Source organism: Eurytemora carolleeae, unplaced genomic scaffold, assembly GCF_000591075.1.
Source record: "Eurytemora carolleeae unplaced genomic scaffold, Eaff_2.0 scaffold656, whole genome shotgun sequence".
In the NCBI taxonomy this organism is placed as follows: Eukaryota; Metazoa; Arthropoda; class Copepoda; order Calanoida; family Temoridae; genus Eurytemora; species Eurytemora carolleeae.
In genome coordinates this window covers 153,930-177,907 of record NW_019396616.1, presented here as the reverse complement: position 1 = coordinate 177,907, position 23,978 = coordinate 153,930, and the positions used below count along the sequence as shown (strand labels likewise).

Below are 23,978 nucleotides of genomic sequence, written 5' to 3'. Positions count from 1 at the left end.
GACGTCAGAGACTAGTGTACGGAATGTATACTGTCTGTAATCCTTATATTTAATACTCAATACTGTAAACTTGTTTCTTTCTTTTTCAAATTCTTAAATAGAGGCCATCAAAGGACTGTATTTAAGACAGAAAGCTTGAATTGATCTTGAAATTGTCATATTTTCAGGTCGTCTTTACAGTCTTATCCTTTGTGGGTAACCCTATAGTTTGTTGGTTGAATATGGAAATTAAAAAACGTGGTTCACTGTTCTGTGCCGTATGTTTTAAGTTTCAGCCGTAGGAAACAGCCAGAGGATGGGGAGTTCCTTGTGGGGTGGGGTATATTTTATGGGGGTATACTGGATCATGGATAGGATGAGAGGGGGGAATGGTAATCCTGAGTACCATTTTGTAAAAGAAGAGAGGGGAAAATGCATTGTTGGCAGAAAGAGATGGTTGATAACAAAGCAGGAAAATATAATATTAATAACTCCTATCTCTATGTAAAAGAGATGGTTGATAACAAAGCAGGAAAAATAATATTAATAACTCCTATCTCTATGTAAAAGAGATGGTTGATAACAAAGCAGGAAAATATAATATTAATAACTCCTATCTCTCCATGTAAAAGAAGGTTAGTAAAGATTCACACCTTTTTTTTCGTATCTTAAATGAAGCTTAAAGATCGATCAATTCCAGTGTAAAGACGACCTAAAGCTCTTAAAATATGACGATATCTAGGGTTAATTTAATCCTCAGCCTCAGCAATTCGGTCGCAACCGATCAAATCTAAGAGATAAATATATACACCATGAAGTTTTAATCACGGGGTGGGGTAATTTTTTTTGCATAAAGACTATAGAAGCAAAATAATATGTAGGCTACCCGCAAAGAATGAGACTGCAGAGACGAATGTCTAGTTCCTTATCTATTTTAAAGTTCCTTGCAGGTGAAAACCAGCGTTTTTTTCTTGCAAATGAAGGCGGCACGGCGCCACAGAAGACCAAATTTAACCTTCAGATCGTTACATTTACAGAGTTGTTGGACGTCATTCAAGTTTTATCCTTTGTGGGAAACCCTGGATCTTCCATTCTTTATGCATACATTCATGATACATTATTATGATAAATAAATAGATCATTCATGTTTTGTTTACAGGAAGTATACATTACAATAGAGCAAGATACACATTACACAACTTGCAGAAAGCAATTCATTATAAAGACCATTTCATCAGAAATAATGACCATTTAGTTTGAAATAACGAAAATGACGAAAATTTTGTTCAAAATAACGACCATTTTATTTGAAATATGGACCATTTTGTTTTGAATAACGAACATGTTGTTTGAAATTACGAAAATTTTGTTAGAAATAACGACCATGATGATCGTAATAAAGATTATTTTGTTCGAAATAACGATCATGTTGTTCGAAATAACGAACATTTTGTTCGAAATAACGACCAATTTGTTCGGAATAAAGAACATTTTGTTCAAATTTACGAACAGACTATTAGGGATTTAAACTTTTATGAGATTTCTCAAATAAGTAATAAAAAGAACTTTTTGAACACTGTAATTTTTAATTACTTTATCTTTTGGAGCAGTATTTGGGATTTCTAAAATGGTGTAAAAAATTATTTTAAGTTGAAAACTGAAGATTAAAAAAAAGTTTTATTTCATTTTCTGTCGGCATGAAATATATGGACTAGAAAACAAAATAATCTGGATTTAATTTAGTATTTACATAAATCTATTTAGAAGAAAAACAGCACCTCTTTACAACCTACATATTAACAAAAATCGACAAAACGGAATAGGGTTCAGTAATAATTAGTTATCTATTGATTAATAACACTGCATTAGTTCATCCAAATTATAAAAGACGTTCGCAGTAGTAAGGTTTAGAAAGATAAGATTTTATTTATTGCAGAGGTTTCGTGATTTTTCATGAAAATTGTTCGCAAATTTTGCTTTACTAAGATAATAAAGATAAAAGAAGTACCTGACGAGGGGAGGAAGGCCAACCATAACAATTTCTCGTCCGAGCCACATTCTCCTCGTTTTCTCGTCCGAGCCACCTCGAAATCCTCGTCCTAGCACTATTATTTTTTTAAGTGTCTCATCCTCCCATCAGATAAAACTATTTTTAAGAATCAGACCACATTAGGACATAAATGAAATATTGATTTTTTGTAAATCGAAAAAAATGTTTTAATTTAATTAAAGGTTTCAAGTTTAATGTCTTTAAAAATGTTCACCTTTTTTACGCGCATGTTCAGATATTCCTAGTGTATAGTGCCGCAAATAATTCCGAGTTTATAGAACTTTAATCTTTTTTGTTAATTATAGTGAAAACCATCGAATTTTTCTGGGTGGTTTCATGGAGAAAATGATAAGTAGAGTATACCAAATATTTTACTATTTATTTCATATAGCAAAGGTTGGCCATTACGGAGGCAGAAGAGATTTAAGTTTTACCTAAATAAAGTTTGACATCATTCTTATCGGTTTTAAGATTCCAACATAATAAAATCATTGCAATACTTTAGTCGATTCATATTTTATGCCCTAACGTGGCAAGATTAAAAAACAGTAGTTTTATCTTTGAGAATTGGAAACTTTAAACACATAATAATCCAAGGACGAAGATTTCGAGGTGGCTCGGACGTGAGATTGTTGTGGCTGGCCTTCCCCCTTCACCTGATGTAGGACCCGTACATATTAATCTCTGTAGTCAATTAAATATTATTGTTAAACCAATTATTACATAGCCTTATGTGTGAATTTATACGGAAATCAATCAAGTAAATAAAATTATCTGTTTTGAACGATTAATTTATCAAAGTGGTCGAAACCTTTTGAAGATTACTATTTAGCGTTTTATTAATTCTAATTAAACAAGAAAAACTTGTGTATTGTGGTAGAGACTGTCTCTTTGTGGTTTTATTTGAATAACTTAGAATACAGTGCCAGTGTATAACTCAGCAGGGTGCCCAACTTAAAAATGTAAAAAAATCCACAAATTAGCAAATTTAAATCCACAAATTGTCCACAATAGAGTTATATAAATCCCCAGAAAATATACATTTTTTGCTGAAAAATAGCTATTTTTGAGACTATTTCTAACCTAATTTTTTAATTTGCATTAATGACACATTCTAACTTAAAAGTTCAAATATAAAAACTGTATTGCAATGGGAGCAATTTCAATGTTTCCTTATTGTCACGCATATTGGAACTGATACAGAATGCTGAAAGGTTGGAGAAAAGCTTAAAGGGGTAGGAAAAAGCTGAAAGAGGTCCAGGGAAGAACTAAGATGAAATATTATGAAGGAAGGGGGAATGTTAAGGATTGTGTATAGGTACTGGGATGGAGGACAGCGAGAGCAAGGTGTTTATCATGAAGAGAGAGTTTTTATGGATAATGAAAAAAGATGGGGATTGTGTAATAAACACAGAAATTAAATTACGAATTTCAAAAATCAATTTCTTGCGCTATTTTTTCAAATCGTATCATAATAGACATACACTTAAAACAATCAACAGTTTGAACCAACTAATTCTGTGATTTCCAAACTGTAATCTGCTTCATTATTTTTCTACCTCCAAAATAACTAGGATACAGAATTTTTACACAATTTTGCTTAGATGAAAGTAAATAAAACCTAAACGAAGCAAACTTGAAACTTAAAACTAGAATTAAAGGGACTGTATACCCTCGTGCAGGAAACTAGAATTAAAGGGACTGTATACCCTTGTGCAGGAAACTAGAATTAAAGGGACTGTATACCCTTGTGCAGGAAACTAGAATTAAAGGGACTGTATACCCTTGTGCAGAAAACTAGAAATAAAGGAAATGTATACCCTTGTGCAGGAAACTAGAATTAAAGGGACTGTATACCCTTGTTCAGGAAACTAGAATTAAAGGGACTGTATACCCTTGTGCAAGAAATTAAATTAAAGGGACTGTATACCCATGTGCAGGAAACTAGAATCAAAGGGACTGTATACCCTTGTGCAGGAAACTAGAATTAAAGGGACTGTATACCCTTGTGCAGGAAACTAGAATTAAAGGAACTGTATACCCTCGTGCATGAAACTAGAATTAAAGGGACTGTAAACCCTTGTGCAGGAAACTAGAATTAAAGGAAATGTATATCCTTATACAGGAAACTAGAATTGAAGGAATGTCGACCTAAATTCGAGACTGAGCAAAAAGAATAAAAAAGCATTTGTTAACTACAGTGCGTCACGATAAACACGAAAAATTTAAGTTGATTCAGTATTGTATTAAAAACACTATTACTAGACATCCATTTTGAATAGGATACTTTAAAAAGTTTGATGATGGTATTTTCATTTTATTAAAGTATATTTAGTCGTCTTTAACTTGCCATTTTCTGTGCGGCATCAATAGATATTTTTTATTCAGGTTTTTCTTAAAAGATATTTAAAGTGAAAAGATAAGTTTATGCAGAATCAGTTTCCACCAATTGCGGTCGGAGAAAATTGTTAGACAAGACGTCTTATGTAAATAAAGTTTTGTAGTATTTTTTGGGGGTTCTGCCAAAACTTTATCAAATATATTTTAAATATATTTTAATCTATTTTAATATTTAATATACATTTATTTTTGGATTTCCTACAGGACAATATAGAAGAAGGGGGGGAGGGGGTATTTACAGTTATATATCGAGTATTATTAGTTGAACAGGTTGACCTGCGGATTTATGGTAGCTGTACCTATGCAGGGATAAATAATACGTCAAAGGTTCAAACATAGAAAATAAATTTGTTAAAACTAAATTTTTTTTGTACAAGCTATTTTTTTGAATTGCAGATTTTGATATATTAACCCCTGAAATGTGTTTTTTATTCTTTAAATAGCTTGGGTAAGGATCATAACAATTCTAACATTAGCGTTATATTGGATCGATACAGTTGGTCAGTTGAACCTGAACATAATAAAAGTAAAGATGTTTAAAGTTTTCCTCCTTCTTCTTTTCTCAACAATAGCTCATGGTCAGCTCACACAAGCGCCGTTCAGGGCATTGAGGGTAAATATTTAAATTAATATTAGTTCAGGGCATTGAGGGTAAATATTTAAATTAATACTAGTTCAGAGCATTGAGGGTAAATATTTAAATTAATATTAGTTCAGGGCATTGAGGGTAAAATTATAAATTAATATTAGTTCAGAACATTGAGGGTAAATATTTAAATTAATATTAGTTCAGGGCATGGAGGGAAAATATACAAATTTATATTAGTTTAGGACATTGAGAGTAAATATTTGGGTTAATATTAGTTCAGGACATTGAGGGTAATTATTTAAAATAATTTTAGTTCAGGGCATTGAGGGTAAATATTTNGCTCCAATAAGTTTATTTATGTACAGGAAGTACAACCTCCAATACCCTAGTTTATTTATGTACAGGAAGTAAAACCTCCAGTACCCTAGTTTATTTATGTACAGGAAGACCCAAAAAGCTGTGGAATGGAAAGAATACATTCAAGTGCATCTAGTGTGTATTTGATCATGATATAATTAGCAAATACAGGGTGTCTCACGAAACAACAGTTTGGGAATAGTTTGGAATGTCTTCTTCCATGACACTGTATTAGATATTTTAGACATTTTGAAGTTTACTTCGCTACACAAATCTTTTACTCAAATTTATATTAGTTTTAAATCAATTTTACTATAATATTACTGTAATATAAAATTTCTTATTATCATCCTTTGTTATTGGACAAATTAAAAAATTATGAAAGATAACATTTTAAACTGTTCACCAACTGTCATGTTTCGTGGGACACCCTGTAGTTTAACATTGGGTTGAAAATCAAGTTATTCAGTGAAGTGCCTGTGTGTACACTGCAGAATTGCTTTATTTATATTGATCGACTTTCTAAAATCAGAACTTGAGGTTAAAAGTCGTCTTCCAATTCCAAGTTTTATGGGCCTATTGTATTAAACTCTAGATCCTTTAGATGATTAATTTTACCTATTTCTAGGCAATGGCAGAGGAAATGACTCATTTGACTGGGGAGGAAATATTCTTCGAATTCTTCGTAAAAATGCTGGAATTCCTTGGACTCATCGTAGCCGACCTTCTCCTTCATTAGACAAGGATATTTGACGCAGTTCTCGGTTGAAATGACGACTATCCTCCAAATATGTCGTATTCCTCAAATAAGCTTATATTCTTGAAAAATGTACTAACGGAAATGTACAAACAAAATAACCCCACTTCCGTGAAAAAAATAAGCTCTAGCCTCAAAGAGTTTTTATTCCTAATTTAATGCTTCAGGCGATTTAAAATCCTGCAGCATTCTGCAGAAGACGACATTTATTATTCCAATCTTCTACAAAATCCATTATATGTCTCCAATGGAGATTCCGCCCAAGATCAATCAAAATGTGTGGAATTATTTATTATTGACGACCGTGTATGTAAAATTTATATATAGAAATAAAAACTGGAATAAAATTTTGTCCATTAATCATCTGTTCTAGCCTGACCTAAGATTTTTTTGAACTATGGAATTTACAAACTTGTAAGGCTAGGCTAGCTGAGCAAGTGGAGTCGAATGAAAATAAATAGTGTTTTGTATATGGAATCTTTTTAATCCGTAAAAACACGCGGGGAGTTAAAACTACTCCATATTTTCGTAAAGATGACTTGATTATTAATTAAGATCCTTCCAGTCGGTTTCCATACCATAATTTCACAAACTGCGAATACAAATTTCTAATTCATAATGCCGTTAAAGTTGTAGATCTTCCTTCACTAAACCAAATTGAATTATTTTGAGATTTATTTGTTGGTAAGAAGCAGATTCTCATATTTACATCTAATGTTCAATTATTTATGAATAATAAATTGAAAACATACGAGTTTGACCAATTTTGATTAATTTTTCACATTTAAAAAAAAATTGTAACAGATACTTAAGAAGAGTTTAACATTTTAATATTAATAAATTACAATAAATTATCAAATTATTAATACTGATACAGGCAAATAGATTACCAAGTACGATAGGTGGCAACAGAGAAATGGACCAATTTTACACGACGTCACAAACGTCCAATATAACAAGGAAAACGAAATTTTCTGACATTAGTTGACATGTTTTCCAAAATTATATAAAAAAGAGTAAAAACAGAAAAAAAGACCTAAACTTGCACTTATCTTCGCGTAAGATTAGCAGTAGCACTTTATTCTAAAATTTTCACTTTTATTAATACTTGAGACGTGAGAGTACAACTGTACTATGAGTGTACAATTCTACGTTACCATCTATTGTACTAGCATCTACTTAGATACAGGAAATTTTTTATATCTTTAGAGGACTCTTTACGTTTTTTTAAAGTAACCCTCTATGATATTCTTTTAACCTTTGTCTTAACAAAAATGCCGAAGATATCCTTGTTTATCCAGCTAAAAATTGGTAATTCAGAATGTAAAATCGACAATTTAGAACAACGACGATATCTTCCTCATTGATACTCAGATAGAGATAAGATGGATACCTTGTTGCTTGCGAGTCGGATATGACATGCCAATCTTTAAATTGAGGGTCAATAGAAATTACTTCTATTCAGAAATATTAATTTTTTTAACACATAGAATTTTTTTTGTAGCAAAACCAGTACTTTCAAATGCAGATGCGTTAACTAGTAATTTGAACTTTTTAAACCAATAATTATTAAAAAAAAAACCCGGTCATTTTATGAAGTTTGAGCCGACAAGTTCTGCTTAATATTAGTGCAAAGGATTAATTTGTTTCTTGGCTTTTCGCTACTGAAGACGATTTACCAAGCTGATACTTGATTTAATAAATAGCAAGACGCAGACGTAGTTCAACCACTTCTCTTAGGTATTCTGCTACTACTACGGGTTCAACTAAGTCCACGTAGTTCAACTACTTTCAGTATTTCCTAAGCATTGGAAATAATAAAAATTGGTGTTAAAACTGTTTTAACTAAATTCAAAAAAGAAGCGCTGTCCATGCGAATAATACTTAAAATAATAAATAATTTAACTACAAGAATTGAGATCCAAATGAGAATTTGAATCCTGGTTTTCCGAATCCAGGATATAGAGGAACAGTGTAGTTTAGCTCGAACCGTCCAATATCTACAATAATTTAGACATTAATTTTGAACATTCAGTGTCGTGGACCCACACCCCTCCATAGTTTTGTTTGGAAACCTCGTTTGACTATCTATCTATCCTAACCTCACTTGGAATAGTATTATCACAAAATGTTAAAAAAAATTTAGTAAGGGGGTCCAGAAGAACTAAGGACCGCGCAAATTTGTGAAATTTTGTAAAAAAAAATCTGTTCTTCCAATATTTGACGTATAATCTTTTTTGCAATGTAAATGTAAAAACCTTTTAAAAAACAAATCATAATTTGAAAAAGGCTTAATTCCCAGATTTTGATTTTACGACATAGGACTAGAAAATGAAAATACAATTTTCTGTCATTCCTCCTTGTTTAATGTGATTTTAAAATCTAAAAATGGCATATTTAGGATTTAAGACATTTTAACATTTTTACAAAATGATTTTAGAATAAAATTTTACACAATACAAGATCTGATATAGGTATCCAAATTAGGAATTATGTATGTATGATTTATTCATTTTCAGTTCTCTGTACGCTAAGGTAGTTTCAATATGATTTATTTTCCTATTAATATTTTGAGATTCTATTTCTCTAGTTTACCTAACCTGAAATTTTTCCAATAATTCCAATCCCAACATAAGTGTTTACATCTTTCCTCATTATTGAAAGCTGTCCGTCATTTCTAGAAGGAAATACAATTATAATTTTTAAATCTAAGAGTGCGGGATAGTTTCATGAGATTGTGTCATCATCATCGTCCGTCGTCCGTCAAAACCAAAAACGAAATAACTTAACTTAATACACATGAATACCTGTGTGAGTGTGCAGTGATGAAGCCATGAACCCGAGTGTGTTTACATAACATTGAGTGGTCTCGTAACAATGGTAACTGAAATGTATAAACGTCTAGATAGTAAATTATCTCAAGTTTAGACCTTAAACAAAACAAGACAAATTAACTTCTTGGATTAAAAAAAAGAATAAACATTATTACGTGTACAGTGAACGTGTAGATAAAATTATTGTTCAGACAGAATTGAAATTAAAAAACTAAAAAACAGGTTTTTAGCAGAGCTTCCTTTAAAGATTTTTAACATGTCGGAATGTGTTAAAAGATTCCTTCAATAAAAAATAAAAACTCCTATTTTAAAATTGAATTGTTTTTAAATATTTAAAAAGATGAAAACCTTGGAAATAATTGCAGCTGTTACTACTGCTGCCGTTAAATCACCTAAAAAATCAAATCAAATCAAATCAAATCATGCTGTCAGGGAGTTCTACTATGATAAAGCTTTTAATAATAATAATAAAAATAATAATAATAAAACTAATTATAATAATAATAATAATAATAATCTATATCTATATGTAAATTTGGCTTGTCTGTCTGTTTGTTTGTTGGTATCCAATAAACGTCAAAACGGCTGAACCGATCAGGCCCAAATTTTTTGTGGGACATCACGTGACCACAGGGAAGGTTTATGAATGATAAAAAAAACGTGTTTTAAAGGTTTTTAATTTTGTAAAAAATTTAAATTCTTGAAAATCCGCGAATTTTTTTTAAAAATCCGCACAATTTTTTTCTTCTTTGTTTTAAATTGTAAACAAAAAGAACATGTTCACAATTTAAATAGTATATATACATTGTTTAAAAGCCTAGTATATATACATTGCCTATCTGTTTGTTTGTTTGTATCCAATAAACTTATAAACATATGAAGCGATCGGGCCCAAATTTTGTGTGGGACTTCACATGTCCCCAGGTAAGGTTTATGGATGATAAAAAAAAAAATTGCCTACAGCGAATTCGATTTTTATTACATTTTGATAATCCACGACATTTTTTTTTAAAAACCGCGAATTTTTGTTTGTTTTTGTTTTACAGTGTATTACAAGGAGAAAATGTTCACAATTGAAATAGAAGATGGGCGCGAAGCATCTAGCCTAGTAATAATAATACTCCACCTGCATATAGGTTTGGTTTGTCTGCCCCCCGGAATACTAAAGCTGATCTCGAACCAGAAATATAACTTAAAGGAACCTGAAAACAAAGAAAAACACTCAACTATCATAAAACGGAATTGTATTTGTCTCTTTAAGAATGAAAATGCCCTGGCCTATCGTTAGAACTGACGAGGATCAACCCAGACTGAAATATATTTTCAATAAAATGTGGAACTAACATCTACTTTTTTATTCTACAGAGGTTTGGTCCATCACCATCTCCGAATTTTAAACTTTAAAAGCGTTTACTACAAAAAAATATCAAGAAAAACGGCAAATTTTTCACACTCTACTATATTCCTCCTAAAATCATCATCGGCCTCTAGACTCTCGAATTGCTACTGATATTCCAGGCAAATCTACTGATTTATAACAGCAGTCCGCAGCTCTTGATCAAAACAACAACTAATTTTAATATCTTATCTGTGTCATCAACGTGTAGCAGGAATTTTTTGGTAAAATTGACTAAAATTACTTTAAAATAGTTTGGACTTTTTTGTAGGTATTTTCTAAAGTAAAGTGTAAGATTATTAGAAATTAACGGAACGGACAGGCTCATTAAAGAGCCGTTTGTCTTTAAATAAAATCACCGTTAATTAACGATCTTGACTTTTTAACGACCTTAATACCTGGTAGATTTACCAAATACTCGTATTCTGCTTTTAACTGTAACGGTTGATAATTTCGTTAACGAAAGTAATAAGTTACATAATGAATGGTTTTGTGGTTTAATGCTCAGAAATACAGAAGTTGACACTCAGAAACTTTAATATGCATGGTATATTTGAGTATCCCTGCTGTGTACTAGTACCTGCAAATTTGAGTATCTCTGCTGTGTACTAGTACCTGTATATTTGAGTAACCCTGCTGTGTACTAGTACCTGTATATTTGAGTAACCCTGCTGTGTACTAGTACCTGTATATTTGAGTATCCCTGCTGTGTACTAGTACCTGTATATTTGAGTATCCCTGCTGTGTACTAGTACCTGTATATTTGAGTATCAATGCTGTGTACTAGTACCTGTATATTTAAGTATCCCTGCTGTTTACTAGTACCTGTATATTTGAGTATCCCTGCTGTGTACTAGTACCTGTATATTTGAGTATCCCTGTTGTGTATTATTAGTTGTATGAGTTAAGAATCCAGAACAGCTTAAAGAGACAGATTTCAAGAGTGGATACAGGGCAGAGAATCCAAATTTAAACTGAACATAATAAAAAAGTTTTAAACATAAAAACAAACATGTAAATGTCGCATTTTGGCTTTTAATTATAACATTGTAATAATTCTAATAGACTTAAGGATTACTATATATGTCGTCTTCATTTTCCAGTATTCTGTAGATGAAATTATTTTGAGACATGACTACGATTGACACTGGCAGCCAGATTTTATATTTCATGATAATTCACAGTAGTAACTTTAACCACACCTGAACCTTGTCCCAGAAAATTTTGGAACGATTTTTCTGTAAACCGGAATTTCCCGGACCTACATTCCGGAACTTTCCGGAATTATGGAACAGGGTTCCGAAAAAAACCGGTTTACGGATAAAAATCCTAGGCATGTCCGTCTTTGTATGGAAGGTCACATGAGATTACGCTTACAGTCCCTTTTAGCGCGGAGTATTCCAATAATAAATTATTAATCATTTGATTTTGCACTTCTAAAAAATTATAGTGGGGGATCATTTATTACAAATGTAAAGTTGAAACTATACAGAACAGTGAAAAATATCAAAATATCAAAGTGAAGGTAAACTATATCTGGAATATTAATAACAAGGCTTACATTTCAACTTTTATTTGTAGTTCTATCTGCGAGCATTTTATCTTCGTGCTACAGGCTTGAGTTGCTTCAAAAATGTTGGGACCAATCGGCTTAGCTGTTTTGACGTTCATTGGATACAAACAAACAAAAAAAAGACTAGCACAGTAAATGTATATATATATATACATATACAATGATAAATCTTATAAAATTAATCTCAAATATTTTTTTTTATACTGTAACAAAGAAAACTTTAGAACTAGTGCAATTAAAGATAGCTCATAGTCGCCCTTTCTTGAGGATATATTTTTATCTAGAAAACCAACGGTGAACGTTGAACCTTGTTATATATATATAGATATATTTCGAAAGTACCTGATGAAATAGTATAGAACTAGACCAAGGCAGTAAACCAGCAGTATGAGAAATAAAACTTCTAAAAGAATAAATGAAAAAATTATGTACAGTATACAATTTTGTCTAAATCCACATAGGGATGAATCTTTAAAATTTACAGTTCAATTGTTATTTACAGTGTACGGTTTACAATTATACCTAAACCTATGGAAAGTGGATTTAGGGATGGATCTTGAAAGTTTATAGTACAATTATTGTGAATAAAGTACAGTGTACAATACATACCTAAACCTATGGAAAGGGAGTAGGCATTAAAACTATTATGTGCATTGTACAATATTACCTGAACTTTTGTAAAGGGAGTAATGATGAATCTTACAAGTTTATATTTAAACTATTATGTACGGTGTATAATATTACATAAACCAATGTAAAGGGAGTAAGGATGAATCTTACAAGTTTATATTTAAACTATTATGTACAATGTACAGTGTACAATATTACCTAAACCCATGTATAGGGAGAAGACTTGAATCTTGAAAGTTGATATTAAAACTATTATGCAGAGTTGCAATTAGCTGATCCCCGCATCTGGTAGATACAGGATGCCACCTTGAAACAACATGAATATTTGTCATTAACAAGTTGTAATTGGTCTCACTAAATTTAAAAGATATTTGGCTTTGGGCATTAGGCCGTTTAAAGAACTTAGTCAGCACGTTTTGTGACAAAGAGTCAAAACGCTATAATAAGTAAGCTTTAAGTCAGGAAGGTTTAATGCAAAACGTCCGCACGTTTCGAGGTTTCTGAGATAATAATTTGAAACGTTTTGGAACAATAAGTTATCATGTTTTGAAAAATCAATACAGCAAGTTTTAAACGTTTAATCTTTTAAAAACGCGAGAAGACAATACGCCTGGACACTATGAGGATAAAACAAGCCAGGATGTTTTTTAGCCATACGGGCGATAAGTTCTAATAGACAATATTTAATCGATATACAGAAAAAGGAATTTACGCGTTTTGTTCAAATCATGAATTTCAGGGATTGCATAAGGCATCCTTAATACGGGTTGGAGTTTCAATCCCTTTTACTCCCACTCCTATGTCCATTTCAGTCTAACATAGTTGAAGGTGACTGTTCAGTATTTAAACCTACAGGTCGTTGTACTTTGTCTGTAGGTTCATTGTTAATAGTAATAATAATAATACCTGTGTATATTATTAGTCCTAATTGACTACTCAAGTCTGGTATAGTTGCTAGTGTTCTAATCCTAGTCTAAAGTCACCTGTGTATATTATTATTCCTAAGACTACTAAGGTCTAGTTTAGTTGATAGTGCTCTAGTCCTAGTCTAAAGTATACCTGTGTATATTACTAGCCCTAAAACTACTTAAGTCTAGTACAGATTGAATAGTGCTCTAGTCCTAGTCTAGAGTATACCCGTGTGTGTATATTACTAGTCCTAAGACTACTGAAGTCTCGTATATTTGACTAGTGCTCTAGTCCTAGTCTAGAGTATACCTGTGTATATTACTAGTCCTAAGACTACTGAAGTCTAGTATAGTTGAATAGTGCTCTAGTCCTATCCTGGAGGAAACACGGATACGTGATGTATTTATTCTAGCTCCAGCCGACAATACTTTTTTCACCTAAACATGGATAAACTATTACAGGGTGAACCAAAAACATGAGATTTAATAACTCCCTGGGATTCAAAATTTAAAATTTAAATAGTCATCAATTGGGACTAAATACAGTAAAAATTATTTAATAATGTCACAATTTAAAGGAACCAGTTGTTAAGCCTGTGCTGCCTGTACTATTCTTTTAGGGGCGTTAAAATTGCGGGGGGGGGGGGGGGATTCTTGAAAGTATATATCCTGGCAGTGACGTCACGATATTACCTGGTTAACCGGCATATCAGATAGCGGATTTCTGCTTTCAGACAGTGTCATGTAAACTCTGCTTTCTGCCACAATTTTTCAAAAAATGTGAATTCCATAATAAAATAATTTGGGTAGACACTAGACACAGACAGATCTGAGACATTTTTAACTGGTTTGTTAACATTTCGATCAAAGGATATATTGTAATTTTTATTGCCACTTCTATATATCATAAACCTTTTTTTTGAGAGGTGACAAATCTTATAACAATTCATGTGCTTGTCAATTTTTTTAAATAAAGAATATTTAAAATATTTTGTAAATACCCATTTCGTCCGATGAAGTAGCCAAACCTCCCATTTATAAAGAGGCATGTCCGATTCACAACGGTACCCTATAAACTTTTACAGTGTAAATTGTACATTCTGCATCCTTTAAACCTTTACAGTGTACATTGTACATTCTGTACCCTTTAAACCTTTACAGTGTACATTGTACATTCTGTACCCTTTAAACCTTTACAGTGTACACTGTACACTTTGTGCTAGTTAACACTTGGCACTTAATTTCCCACTTCACAAATAAGAATATCTACGAAATCCTTGATTAGAAAAGGTTTAAGGGTATCGTAGTAAATCGAATATGCCATTCTACAAGGTCAATAATACGCTTACAGTCCCTTAAAGTCGCTGTTTCTTCCTATTTATTGAGTTCCTTGACTAATATTATGAAGTGGAGAGTAGAAGGATAGAATAGTTTGTTTGGATTTAAACAATCCTGTCGTTCTCTCCAGTTCTATTCTCTCTCCTCCGCCCTGCAGGTTGTTTAATCCTCCTCGTACTGCTAAACTGACCTCGTTCTCCTGCACAATAATCATCAATATTCTGCTCTCACCCTACTATTTTTTTTTCAAGGAAAACTTTTCAATTTTGACCGTCCAAAAACTAAACAAGGGCCTTTTGTGAGCTGTCACAAAATCTGACGAGCCCGATATTCACATTAATTGGATTCAAGACAAGCCAAATACATAAATAAAATACTAGCTCAAGTGCCCGGCGTTGCCTGTGGAATAATAACAAAATTAAATGAAATAGAAAATTCGAACTTCGATTTTTTTATTTTGAAAAAAAGTATTTCGAATTGTTATCCCGGGGATACCCATGGGTTCTCTTAAAAAAATCAGCCAATTTGGTCCAGCAGTTTGGCCAGCTATATCTAGCATAAAAATATATATACATATATATACATAAATATATATGAGCGAAGAGCTTTATTATATAGAATTAATAGAACTAATTAATTATCTACCTGGTTTCCAGGCACTATGCCTAGATTGATAAAAACAGATCCAATCTCTTCCACTTTAATATTAACCTTAACAAGAAGACATCAAATCATCTCAAATCATGAAAAGCAGAGTTTTTTTTACTGTTCAGAGTTCAAAGCTCCAACGTACAGGGGCGGATTCAACCAATATCTCAGAAGGGGACCTATACTTTTTTTGGACCCTCCCCCCCTTAAAATTGAACAAAAAGCAAACTCAAATTCCACTATAAACATTTTTTAAAATAAGCTCAGTTTCTTTTTATTTTTGTCTCCGAATCTTTAAAAAATGCCCCCAAACTAAATTTCTTAGATAATGTCTCAAAATTAAGAAGTTTTTCCGGAGTGGGTACAAAAATCCCAATAGAAAAACGCCCAATAAAAAAACGGCCAAAAACAAAAGCCCCATGTAGGAAAACGCCCAATGCAACAAAACGCCGAATTACTTAACGCCCAATGTTACAAAACGCCCATTGAAACAATTTCAGATAGAATCAATATTGGCTATAATCTAATGCACGTCTGCACGTTGAAATATTTTTTTCTTTCATTGCTTATTCTGAAGGATAAAGGGGGGAGGGGAATTCAAGAAGAATTGAATAATTTACCTGGTATGATTTATGATTTATATCCTTCTCATTTTCTTCTCCTGTATCCTTGTCTCCTTTATCCTTGTCTATTGTATCCACATATATATCAACTAAACGGAAACATCCAAGATTTTTCAAATCATTCTGCACTACCTAGACAACATTTTCTTAGATCTCATCCTAAAATGGAAGGACCAGGGGGGGGGTAGTTTAAAGTGAGTTTAACAAAAATCCTTTTATATTCAAGTTTAAAGGTGAGAGCAATGACTTTACCGGAAAATGTTGAACCTAAACTCACCTTTGTTGCTTGAACAATGTCCTGAAAGGTTTCAGCTTTAAATAACGCTCCCAATCGGTCCAAAACTAAGATATATTTAAATATTATCACAAAAAATGTGTTTCAAACTACAGGGTGTCCCACATATATTGGATCGTGTATAGATCTATATTGCAATTTTCGGGACTAATCAGAAAATTCCTAAAGTATTGTATAAGACTTTTGCATGGAGAGAATACTAGGTATTCCGAGAAATTTTGGCGTCATAGCTTGAAGATAATCCAATATGATATGGAAGCTAAGCTAGCTGTAGCTCAATTAACTTCATATTTCATCTTTAAAGGGTGTAGTGTAACAAATACAAAATGAAACAGATCCTAATCACTGGCTTGTGGAAGACGATGCCTGGCCGCGTTAAACTAGTTCCACAAAATTCAACAGAATGAGATAGAACGGATACGGGGCATAGTACTGATAAAACATCTACACGTGTGATTTCGATATTGACTCTAGTTCTGAACCCTCTAGTAATAAGTTATAAGAAATATATATATACTGGAAGTTGTTTATGCGTTGTTATTTAGAGTCTGACTCACGTCCTCTATAGGCTAAATATATATTTTCATAAATGTTCTAAGCCTATTTTAAGAAATAGATTAATTATATAAGAAATCTTTTCCGATCGTGTGAAATTTCATATTTAAGAAGACGACAACAATTCAAGCCTGCACTGCACTATATTGATAAAAAATAGTACCTTTAATAAAAAGTTTACGAATGAAAATGTATATTTATTTTACCTAAACTGTCTTTAGTTTTACCAAGTCCTTCAATGTTTACTCGTTCAATTCTAGCCTTCAGATTAATCATCCTGCTCCTATAGTAGAAATATATTAAAGTGACGGTAGACATTACTTCAAGGGGCCCTCCAATTGTGAGTGTCCTCTCTAATTCACAACAGTACCCTTCAAACATTTGTCTTATTAAGGAAGACTTAATATCCTAGGTTTTTTTAAGCTAAAAATTAAGTTTTCACTTAATGTTTTATTGTGCAGAGACAATGATGAAATCTGTGAGAGTTTATCACTATTTAAGATTACAATATAGTTTTCAGTACAGTAAATAAAAAATATATCTATCCGTTCACTTACAAAAATGTCTTAATTGGATGATTTTCTCAAATTATATGTTCCGAAACAGAGACGAGAAACAAACTAATCTATATATAAAAACTTGTCTGGGTGTCTATTTGTTTGAATCCAATAAACGTCAAAATAGCTGAAACGATTTTGTGTGGGACCTCACATGGCCCCAGGGCCGGAAGGTTTATGAATGATCAAAATTTCAAATATTTGTCTCCATCAAAATTCGATTTTCATTAAATTTTTTGAAAATTTTGAAAATTCAGGATTTTTTTTTGTTAAAATCCGCGAACTTTTTTGTTTTGTTTTACGATGTACACAAAGAGAACATGTTCACAATTGAAATAGAAGATGTGCGCGAAGTGCCCTAAAAGACTACCTAAATCTTTCTGCTCTTTGTTCTTTCCGTGCTTGCTTTAATTTCTTTATTCTTAGTTTCTTCTCCTTAATCTCTCGAATAAGTTGATTTTTTTTCTCTTTAAGCTCATCTTCTTCAGATAGATGGGGGCGAAGGTTAAATAGCCCCCACCACATATATCTGAAAAAATGCTTAATTCTGTGAATGGTGCTTTCGCGTCTTAGAAGGATTTGAAAGGTATTAATATCACGTGTTTTATCACAATCTTTGAGGATTGAATTTTAAAGAAAATAAAGGCACACTGTTGAGTAGCTGTTTTGGATAGTGGTCTCTTGAATAAATTAGAGAGCAAAGACGACAGGAAATTAATTTGAAATTTAATGAAATCAAACATCTTGCAAATATCTTTGAAAAACTGTTAATCATAACTATATTCCAAACTATTTTGGATGACTACTGTACGAGGAAATTCTAAACGGAAATCATGACAATCTAGATTAAATCCATGACATCCTCCTCCTCCTCTTCCGCCAACGCCTTCTTGTTCTTTCCCCCGACCAGATCTTGAAGGAAAGCATCTGCTACATCTTCTGCTTCTCCTCCGAACACCTCTACAGCCCGCAGCAAGCCTACACAAGTAAAACATTTTTGTAAACAGCATTATGGTAGGCTTTTCGCAGAAATAAAAAACAAAAAACAATTAAAAGATTTCTACAGTAGTAGGAAATAGCTTTTCGCTTTGTAAAATATATATTTATGTTCTACAGCAGCAGATAAAGCTTTTCAGCTTACGATAATTCAAAATCATTTCGTTTCAAACCCGATCTTTAATTGTTCCAAAACAATGCATTAATTAACCAAAAGGTTTGACGGTTATTTATAAACTTTTTTGCGTGGTTCAATCACAAATCTAAAAATATGCACAACAAAAGGAGAATTTTTATGCTTGAAGAAAAATATTTGGACGATTTTTAAATTTATACCTCTACCCTTATTCTAAGAAGTTAGTAGTTCTCAGTAAGGTAAATGTGGAGAACTAAAGTGGATTTTTTATTTTTCTGTTAGGTACTAGGACTGCTACAGTCGCTACAGGGTTACCCACAAAGGATGAGACTTCAGACGACTGTCTATTTCCTTATTTTCATGGTTTCCTGCAACTATAAACTTATTTTTTTCTTTTCTAAATTATTAAATAAGCCACTTAAAGACAACATTCAAGGCAGAAGACTTAATTTAAACTTGGGATTGTCAGATTTAAAGAGTTTCAAATCGTCTTTACAGTCTCGTCCTTTGTGGGTCTAGTTCTTACCGAGTTCAGCATCAATAATGTCCTGTCTCAGTCTCTCCCCAACCTTTACAACTAGACTCCTAGAGAGATTAGTTCAGGAATTCATTGATAGTAATTAATAAGACGACATTTAAAAATATTGTTTTCTCAACTGAGAAGTGTCTGTATTGGATCGTTAATAGCTCTAAATTGCGATTTTCGGGACTAATAAGAAAATTTAAGAGGAATAAACCATTTTCAAAATTGTAAAAAGCTAATTTAAAAATTTGCATGCAGAAAATGTGGTATGTGCGTATTTTGGCATTAAAGCTTGAAGATAATCTAATATGATATTGGACGCTCTGTATAACATCGTTATGTATTTTATTGAGTAATGAAGAGTAGATAAATATTTTTCTCATTCCAAATTTTTATCTTTATTTGAAATTTAACAATTTTATACTGAACCCCCGCCCGGCCTGTACTTAAATGCTCTCCTGAAATGTCTGTGCTTTCTATATATATATTTTGCTTTTTTGTTTGTCAGATCAGGATCCAAATGTCAAAACCGCTGTAAAAATTGGGCTCAATTTTATTTGCCCCAGAAAAATATCGACATTTTATTATTTTTAAAATTAAAACAATTTAAGCAGAAAAACTTGGTTTTAAATGGAGAACGATGAAAAAAAGGGCGACTTAAACAACAGTTAAAAGCTAAAATTGTTAATAGAAAAGGTGCGCGAAGCGCCCTTAAAACACTTAGAAAAAATTGAATATTGAGAACTTACCTAATATAGTTGTTGTACTGTTCCGCCTTCTTTCTATCCTTGCAGGCTTCCCTTAATAGTGGTAACATTACTTTTTATAGGGAACTCTGTCTTTTCATAATTTCAAGCCAACCTTACAAATATAAAGCTAGAGGGAGACAATTTATATATATTTAAACAATTTTGTTAAGAAACTCATACAACATTTTGGAAATCCCAGATCTTTATATATTAATTTTTAACAGTATGATACTAGCATGGTACAGATTTACAAACTAATGCTGCGTGGCTGAAAGACGATTTTATCACCGTATAAAAACACTGAAAATTGAAATTATAAACAAATGAACAACCTGTATGCTTTTAAGCAGTTCACAATTTTGGAATTAAGATCGGTACCGAATGCACTTGCCAACATTCTTTCAATTACTTGCTCCATTTGCAAACCTATTAGTATAATCATTTTGTATGAATTAAAATCAAATGAAAACATTATCACCATTATCACCATTATCACCATTATCATCATTATAACCATTATCATCATTATCATCATTATCATCATCATCATCATCATTATCATCATTATCATCATTATCATCAATATCATCAATATCATCATTATCATGATTATCATCATTATAATCATTATTATCATCATCATCATTTCATTTTTTACCTGTAACTTCTATACTAGCCCCAGTAGTGACACTATGAGAGAGAAGATAATTAAAATCTTGAACAGGATTGATTGATCCTACATAAGTAGCTTTCACCTCCTGCTCCTCCTCCTCATCCATCTTCATCATCTTCTTGACAGGTTCCTCCTCCTTCTCCTCCCTTGCTCCGAATACCTTCTCCCCGGTCCTCTTAGATACCCTGAGCTCGACCTCCTCCAAGGGGAAAACCTGACGAATCCGGGTGAGGACAGGAGCCGCCTGTTCGAGGAGAACTGAAGGAGGATTTAGATTACGTAGTAGACGATATGGTACAGAGGGAACCTGGAAATACAAAAATATCAACTTTTTTCAGGATATAAACTTGTCAAGGTCAAACCCCTAAAACTTAATCTCTAAAGATTGAAATTAATACAACACTTGCTAAACAATAAAAGATTAGAACGTAAAGAGACGATGCAGAAATCCAAGTGTACTATAACACCTACCCAGGCTGATAATAATTAGGTGTTATGTTCTAAATAGTACTGTGATGAATTTAGACGGCTAGGAATTCAGGATAGAACAAAGGGAGGGACCAGACATATACTTTCTACTAATGTCTTTTGTTCACAATAAATTGAATTCCATGGTTAGATTATTTCTGATCTGATTGATCTAATGTACCCATGGATCAAGTAAACTGGATATGCAGTACACATACAATTTTTAGGTCTTGAAAATACCTGCAAAAAGAGACATCTAGCATATTATTTTGCTTTCTATAGTATCTTCTCTTTAACTACTGCCATCTGTTGGAAATAAGATTAACTTTGAAATCCATAATGGATCATTTTATTTTAAAAAATTAAGGACAATCATAAAATAAAACAGAAGATCTGGGAAGTGTTCAGCATTTTATGAATCTGTTTATAAACATGTTAAGGTGGCCTTAAAAATCATTATTTGATTTCTTAGAAATAACATAGATGGCATAAGCTGGGGAGAAAGAAATATATAGAAAGCAAATAATATGATAAAGATGTCTCTTCTTTCAGGTATTCGTAGTAATACAAATATGAGTTGTCTGCTACAAGCTTTTTAGTCAGGAGGTTTCTACCTGCAAACACATCCAGATTACTTGATCCATGAATGTACCTTGCTGTTTGGGTTTAGCGCCTTTTCAGTGAGTGCCTGATAGAGAAACTGGTACAAGGGGTTCATCTCCTCTTCAGGGTTTACTAGAAACGCAACCTTCCCCTCCTGAACAACAACTATTACTGTATTTCTAATTATATTACTAGAAAATACGCAATTCAGTAGTTATTGTACACTGTACAGCTTGTGACTTTACAATCACAGTGTCTACAGTACATAGTAATCACATATTTAGTTGACTCTGCAGTCTGAAACTTTAGAGAGTGAGAGAACCAGCAACCCTCCCCAAAATTATTACTTTAAGTTTCGAACTCTGGCTTCCAAACCTCCACAACTGAATGTATGTACAGTAAACTTCCCCATTTAAACCGTAAAATCAGTACATAATTCTTTAGTCAAGCCGACTTAACAGCCTTTATATCAGCTAATTTTAAAGTGTACGATGTATATGCTTTGGATTTGCGGATTTTGCTTTGTACAAACCTCATCAGCTGACTGTACTTCAAGATCCATTGCATCTATTAGATCATCAACAGCTCCTAGTTGATCTGTACTCGCTGGTCTCCTAACAAAGCAGGAAAGAGTGAAATAAAGAAAGGAGGAAACTCAAAGTGAGACAATTATATTATAAATAGACAAAATATTAACAGTTGTTTTGATTGGTTAGGTACTATGCTTATAAAAGCATTGGAAAGGAAAGAACATTGACAGAAAACTTATCATTTAAGAATTGCTGATTTGGAAAGTTAACATTTTTGAACTTGACTTTGGAATTAGCTAATTGGGTCGGAAAACGGTTTTAGAAAAAACGCACGTTTATTGTTATCATACAATACATACATTTATCGGTGACTCATACCCCCTGAATAAACCAGCACCTGGGATCTATTAAAGGTGCAAACTGAAGTTCTCGTCTATCCTCTGCAAAAGGAAGATCCACATAGGAAAGAACTAGACCCCCCTCATCATCAAACTCAGGGGCTAGAACTCCTAAGCGGGGGGCAGTTGCTCGGTTATATACTCTCCTAGACAGTAGTATCATTATTATCATTGTTATCATTCATTTAAAAAATTTAAAACTCACAGGTAGGGTAGGTAGTATCATCATTATCATTGTTATCATTGATTTTACAATTGATGATTAACAATCTTTAACATAATTTTCTTTTCTTTTTGTCATCATTATAATTGTAAGATATATCATCAAAACAATAGCTATAGTAGCAATTCCGACTGGATTTTCCCCCACATGTTTTCTTCCCCTATACCTGACTATAGCTACCACCCCCATCTCCTGCATAGCCTGGGTTAGGACGGAGAGTGCCAGCTCACTGTTCTCATCCTCCTCTGTCTGCAGAAAAACCATTGATCCATTCCCAGATAGTTCACTCATCTTTATCTCATCCCTGTAAATTTTAATTTTTATTCAAACCATCACATACTATTTATGAATAAAAACAATTGTCCTAAAATAATATATTGTTCAAACCATATGGTTGTAATTCTTTGTGTTGCCAAAAAATACTTCAAAATGGTAACAAAATAGATAATGAACCCTCCAACACACAGCCTCAAAGCTACATCCTACAGTCCAGCCAAGCTACACCCTTACAGCCTTCAACCTACATTCTATACTGTATAGCCTCCAAGCTTCAGTTTAAAAGCCTTCAAACTTTCCTATACAGCCTTCTTGATAAACTCTACAACCTCCAAGCTTCACTCCACAGCCTCCTCGCTATACTCTACAGCCTCCAAGCTACAATCTACAGCCTCCGAGCTACACTCTACAGCCTCCGAGCTATACTCTACAGCCTCCAAGCTACAATCTACATCCTCCAAGCTACACTCTACAGCCTGCAAGCTATACTCTACAGCCAGCTACACTCTACTGCCTGCAAGCTATACTCTACTGCCTGCAAGCTATACTCTACAGCCTCCAAGATACACTCTACAGCCTTCAAGTTACACTCTACAGCCTCCAAGCTACACTCTACAGCCTCCAAGTTTTTTAAATTTTAACATTAACTTAACTTTTATTTGATTTAAGTGCTGTCCACGTTTCAGCATTTATTTCAGAAATAAAAATATGAGTTAAATGAATCATACAATTTACACGGTTCACTGGGGATATCACATATTCTGTATGTGTACTTTACTGTACTGTACGTGTACTGTACGTGTGCGGTACATAACATTTTCATTTATCTCCTGAGTTTTGGTTCGAGGTTTAGCCGTATAGCGGGGTTTCTCTGCTTCCCCCCTGAATATAAATCTAATTTGCTTTTGGGGTTA

General features: G+C 32.8%; 2 protein-coding genes across 2 annotated transcripts; both read right to left on the bottom strand.

The window, feature by feature from the left end:
* Positions 1 to 7,587: 7,587 nt before the first annotated feature.
* On the bottom strand, positions 7,588 to 18,019 carry LOC111706358 (sorting and assembly machinery component 50 homolog A-like). The gene is made up of 16 exons (XM_023479216.1): positions 17,860 to 18,019; positions 17,139 to 17,215; positions 16,360 to 16,424; positions 16,080 to 16,214; positions 15,457 to 15,522; positions 14,863 to 15,010; positions 14,167 to 14,231; positions 13,784 to 13,911; positions 12,764 to 12,871; positions 12,278 to 12,338; positions 11,223 to 11,336; positions 10,093 to 10,168; positions 9,315 to 9,358; positions 8,940 to 9,016; positions 8,733 to 8,809; positions 7,588 to 8,132 (listed from the first exon to the last, which is right to left on the bottom strand). The coding sequence occupies exons 1-16, from the start codon at positions 18,012 to 18,014 to the stop codon at positions 8,038 to 8,040; spliced, it is 1,491 nt and encodes a 496-aa protein (XP_023334984.1). The 5' UTR covers positions 18,015 to 18,019; the 3' UTR covers positions 7,588 to 8,037.
* On the bottom strand, positions 18,018 to 23,112 carry LOC111706359 (X-ray repair cross-complementing protein 5-like). The gene is made up of 9 exons (XM_023479218.1): positions 22,955 to 23,112; positions 22,565 to 22,711; positions 22,170 to 22,251; positions 21,687 to 21,791; positions 20,552 to 20,873; positions 20,226 to 20,319; positions 19,894 to 19,944; positions 19,148 to 19,206; positions 18,018 to 18,467 (listed from the first exon to the last, which is right to left on the bottom strand). The coding sequence occupies exons 1-9, from the start codon at positions 23,077 to 23,079 to the stop codon at positions 18,331 to 18,333; spliced, it is 1,122 nt and encodes a 373-aa protein (XP_023334986.1). The 5' UTR covers positions 23,080 to 23,112; the 3' UTR covers positions 18,018 to 18,330.
* Between the last annotated feature and the right edge of the window lie 866 nt (positions 23,113 to 23,978).

Coding starts and splice junctions, on each gene's coding strand:
- LOC111706358 (XM_023479216.1), bottom strand. CDS start 18,014: ATGTGGTGGGGGCTATTTAACCTTCGCCCCCATCTATCTGAAGAAGAT. Junction 11,337..12,277: donor GTTCTATACTATTTCATCAG/GTACTTTCGAAA, acceptor TATTATGTTCAG/TTTAAATTTGGATTCTCTGC. Junction 9,359..10,092: donor CAAACCAAACCTATATGCAG/GTGGAGTATTAT, acceptor TTGATTTTTTAG/GTGATTTAACGGCAGCAGTA.
- LOC111706359 (XM_023479218.1), bottom strand. CDS start 23,079: ATGAGTGAACTATCTGGGAATGGATCAATGGTTTTTCTGCAGACAGAG. Junction 22,712..22,954: donor GGGGTGGTAGCTATAGTCAG/GTATAGGGGAAG, acceptor ACTACTGTCTAG/GAGAGTATATAACCGAGCAA. Junction 18,468..19,147: donor CATTATTGATGCTGAACTCG/GTAAGAACTAGA, acceptor TTACTTGTGTAG/GCTTGCTGCGGGCTGTAGAG.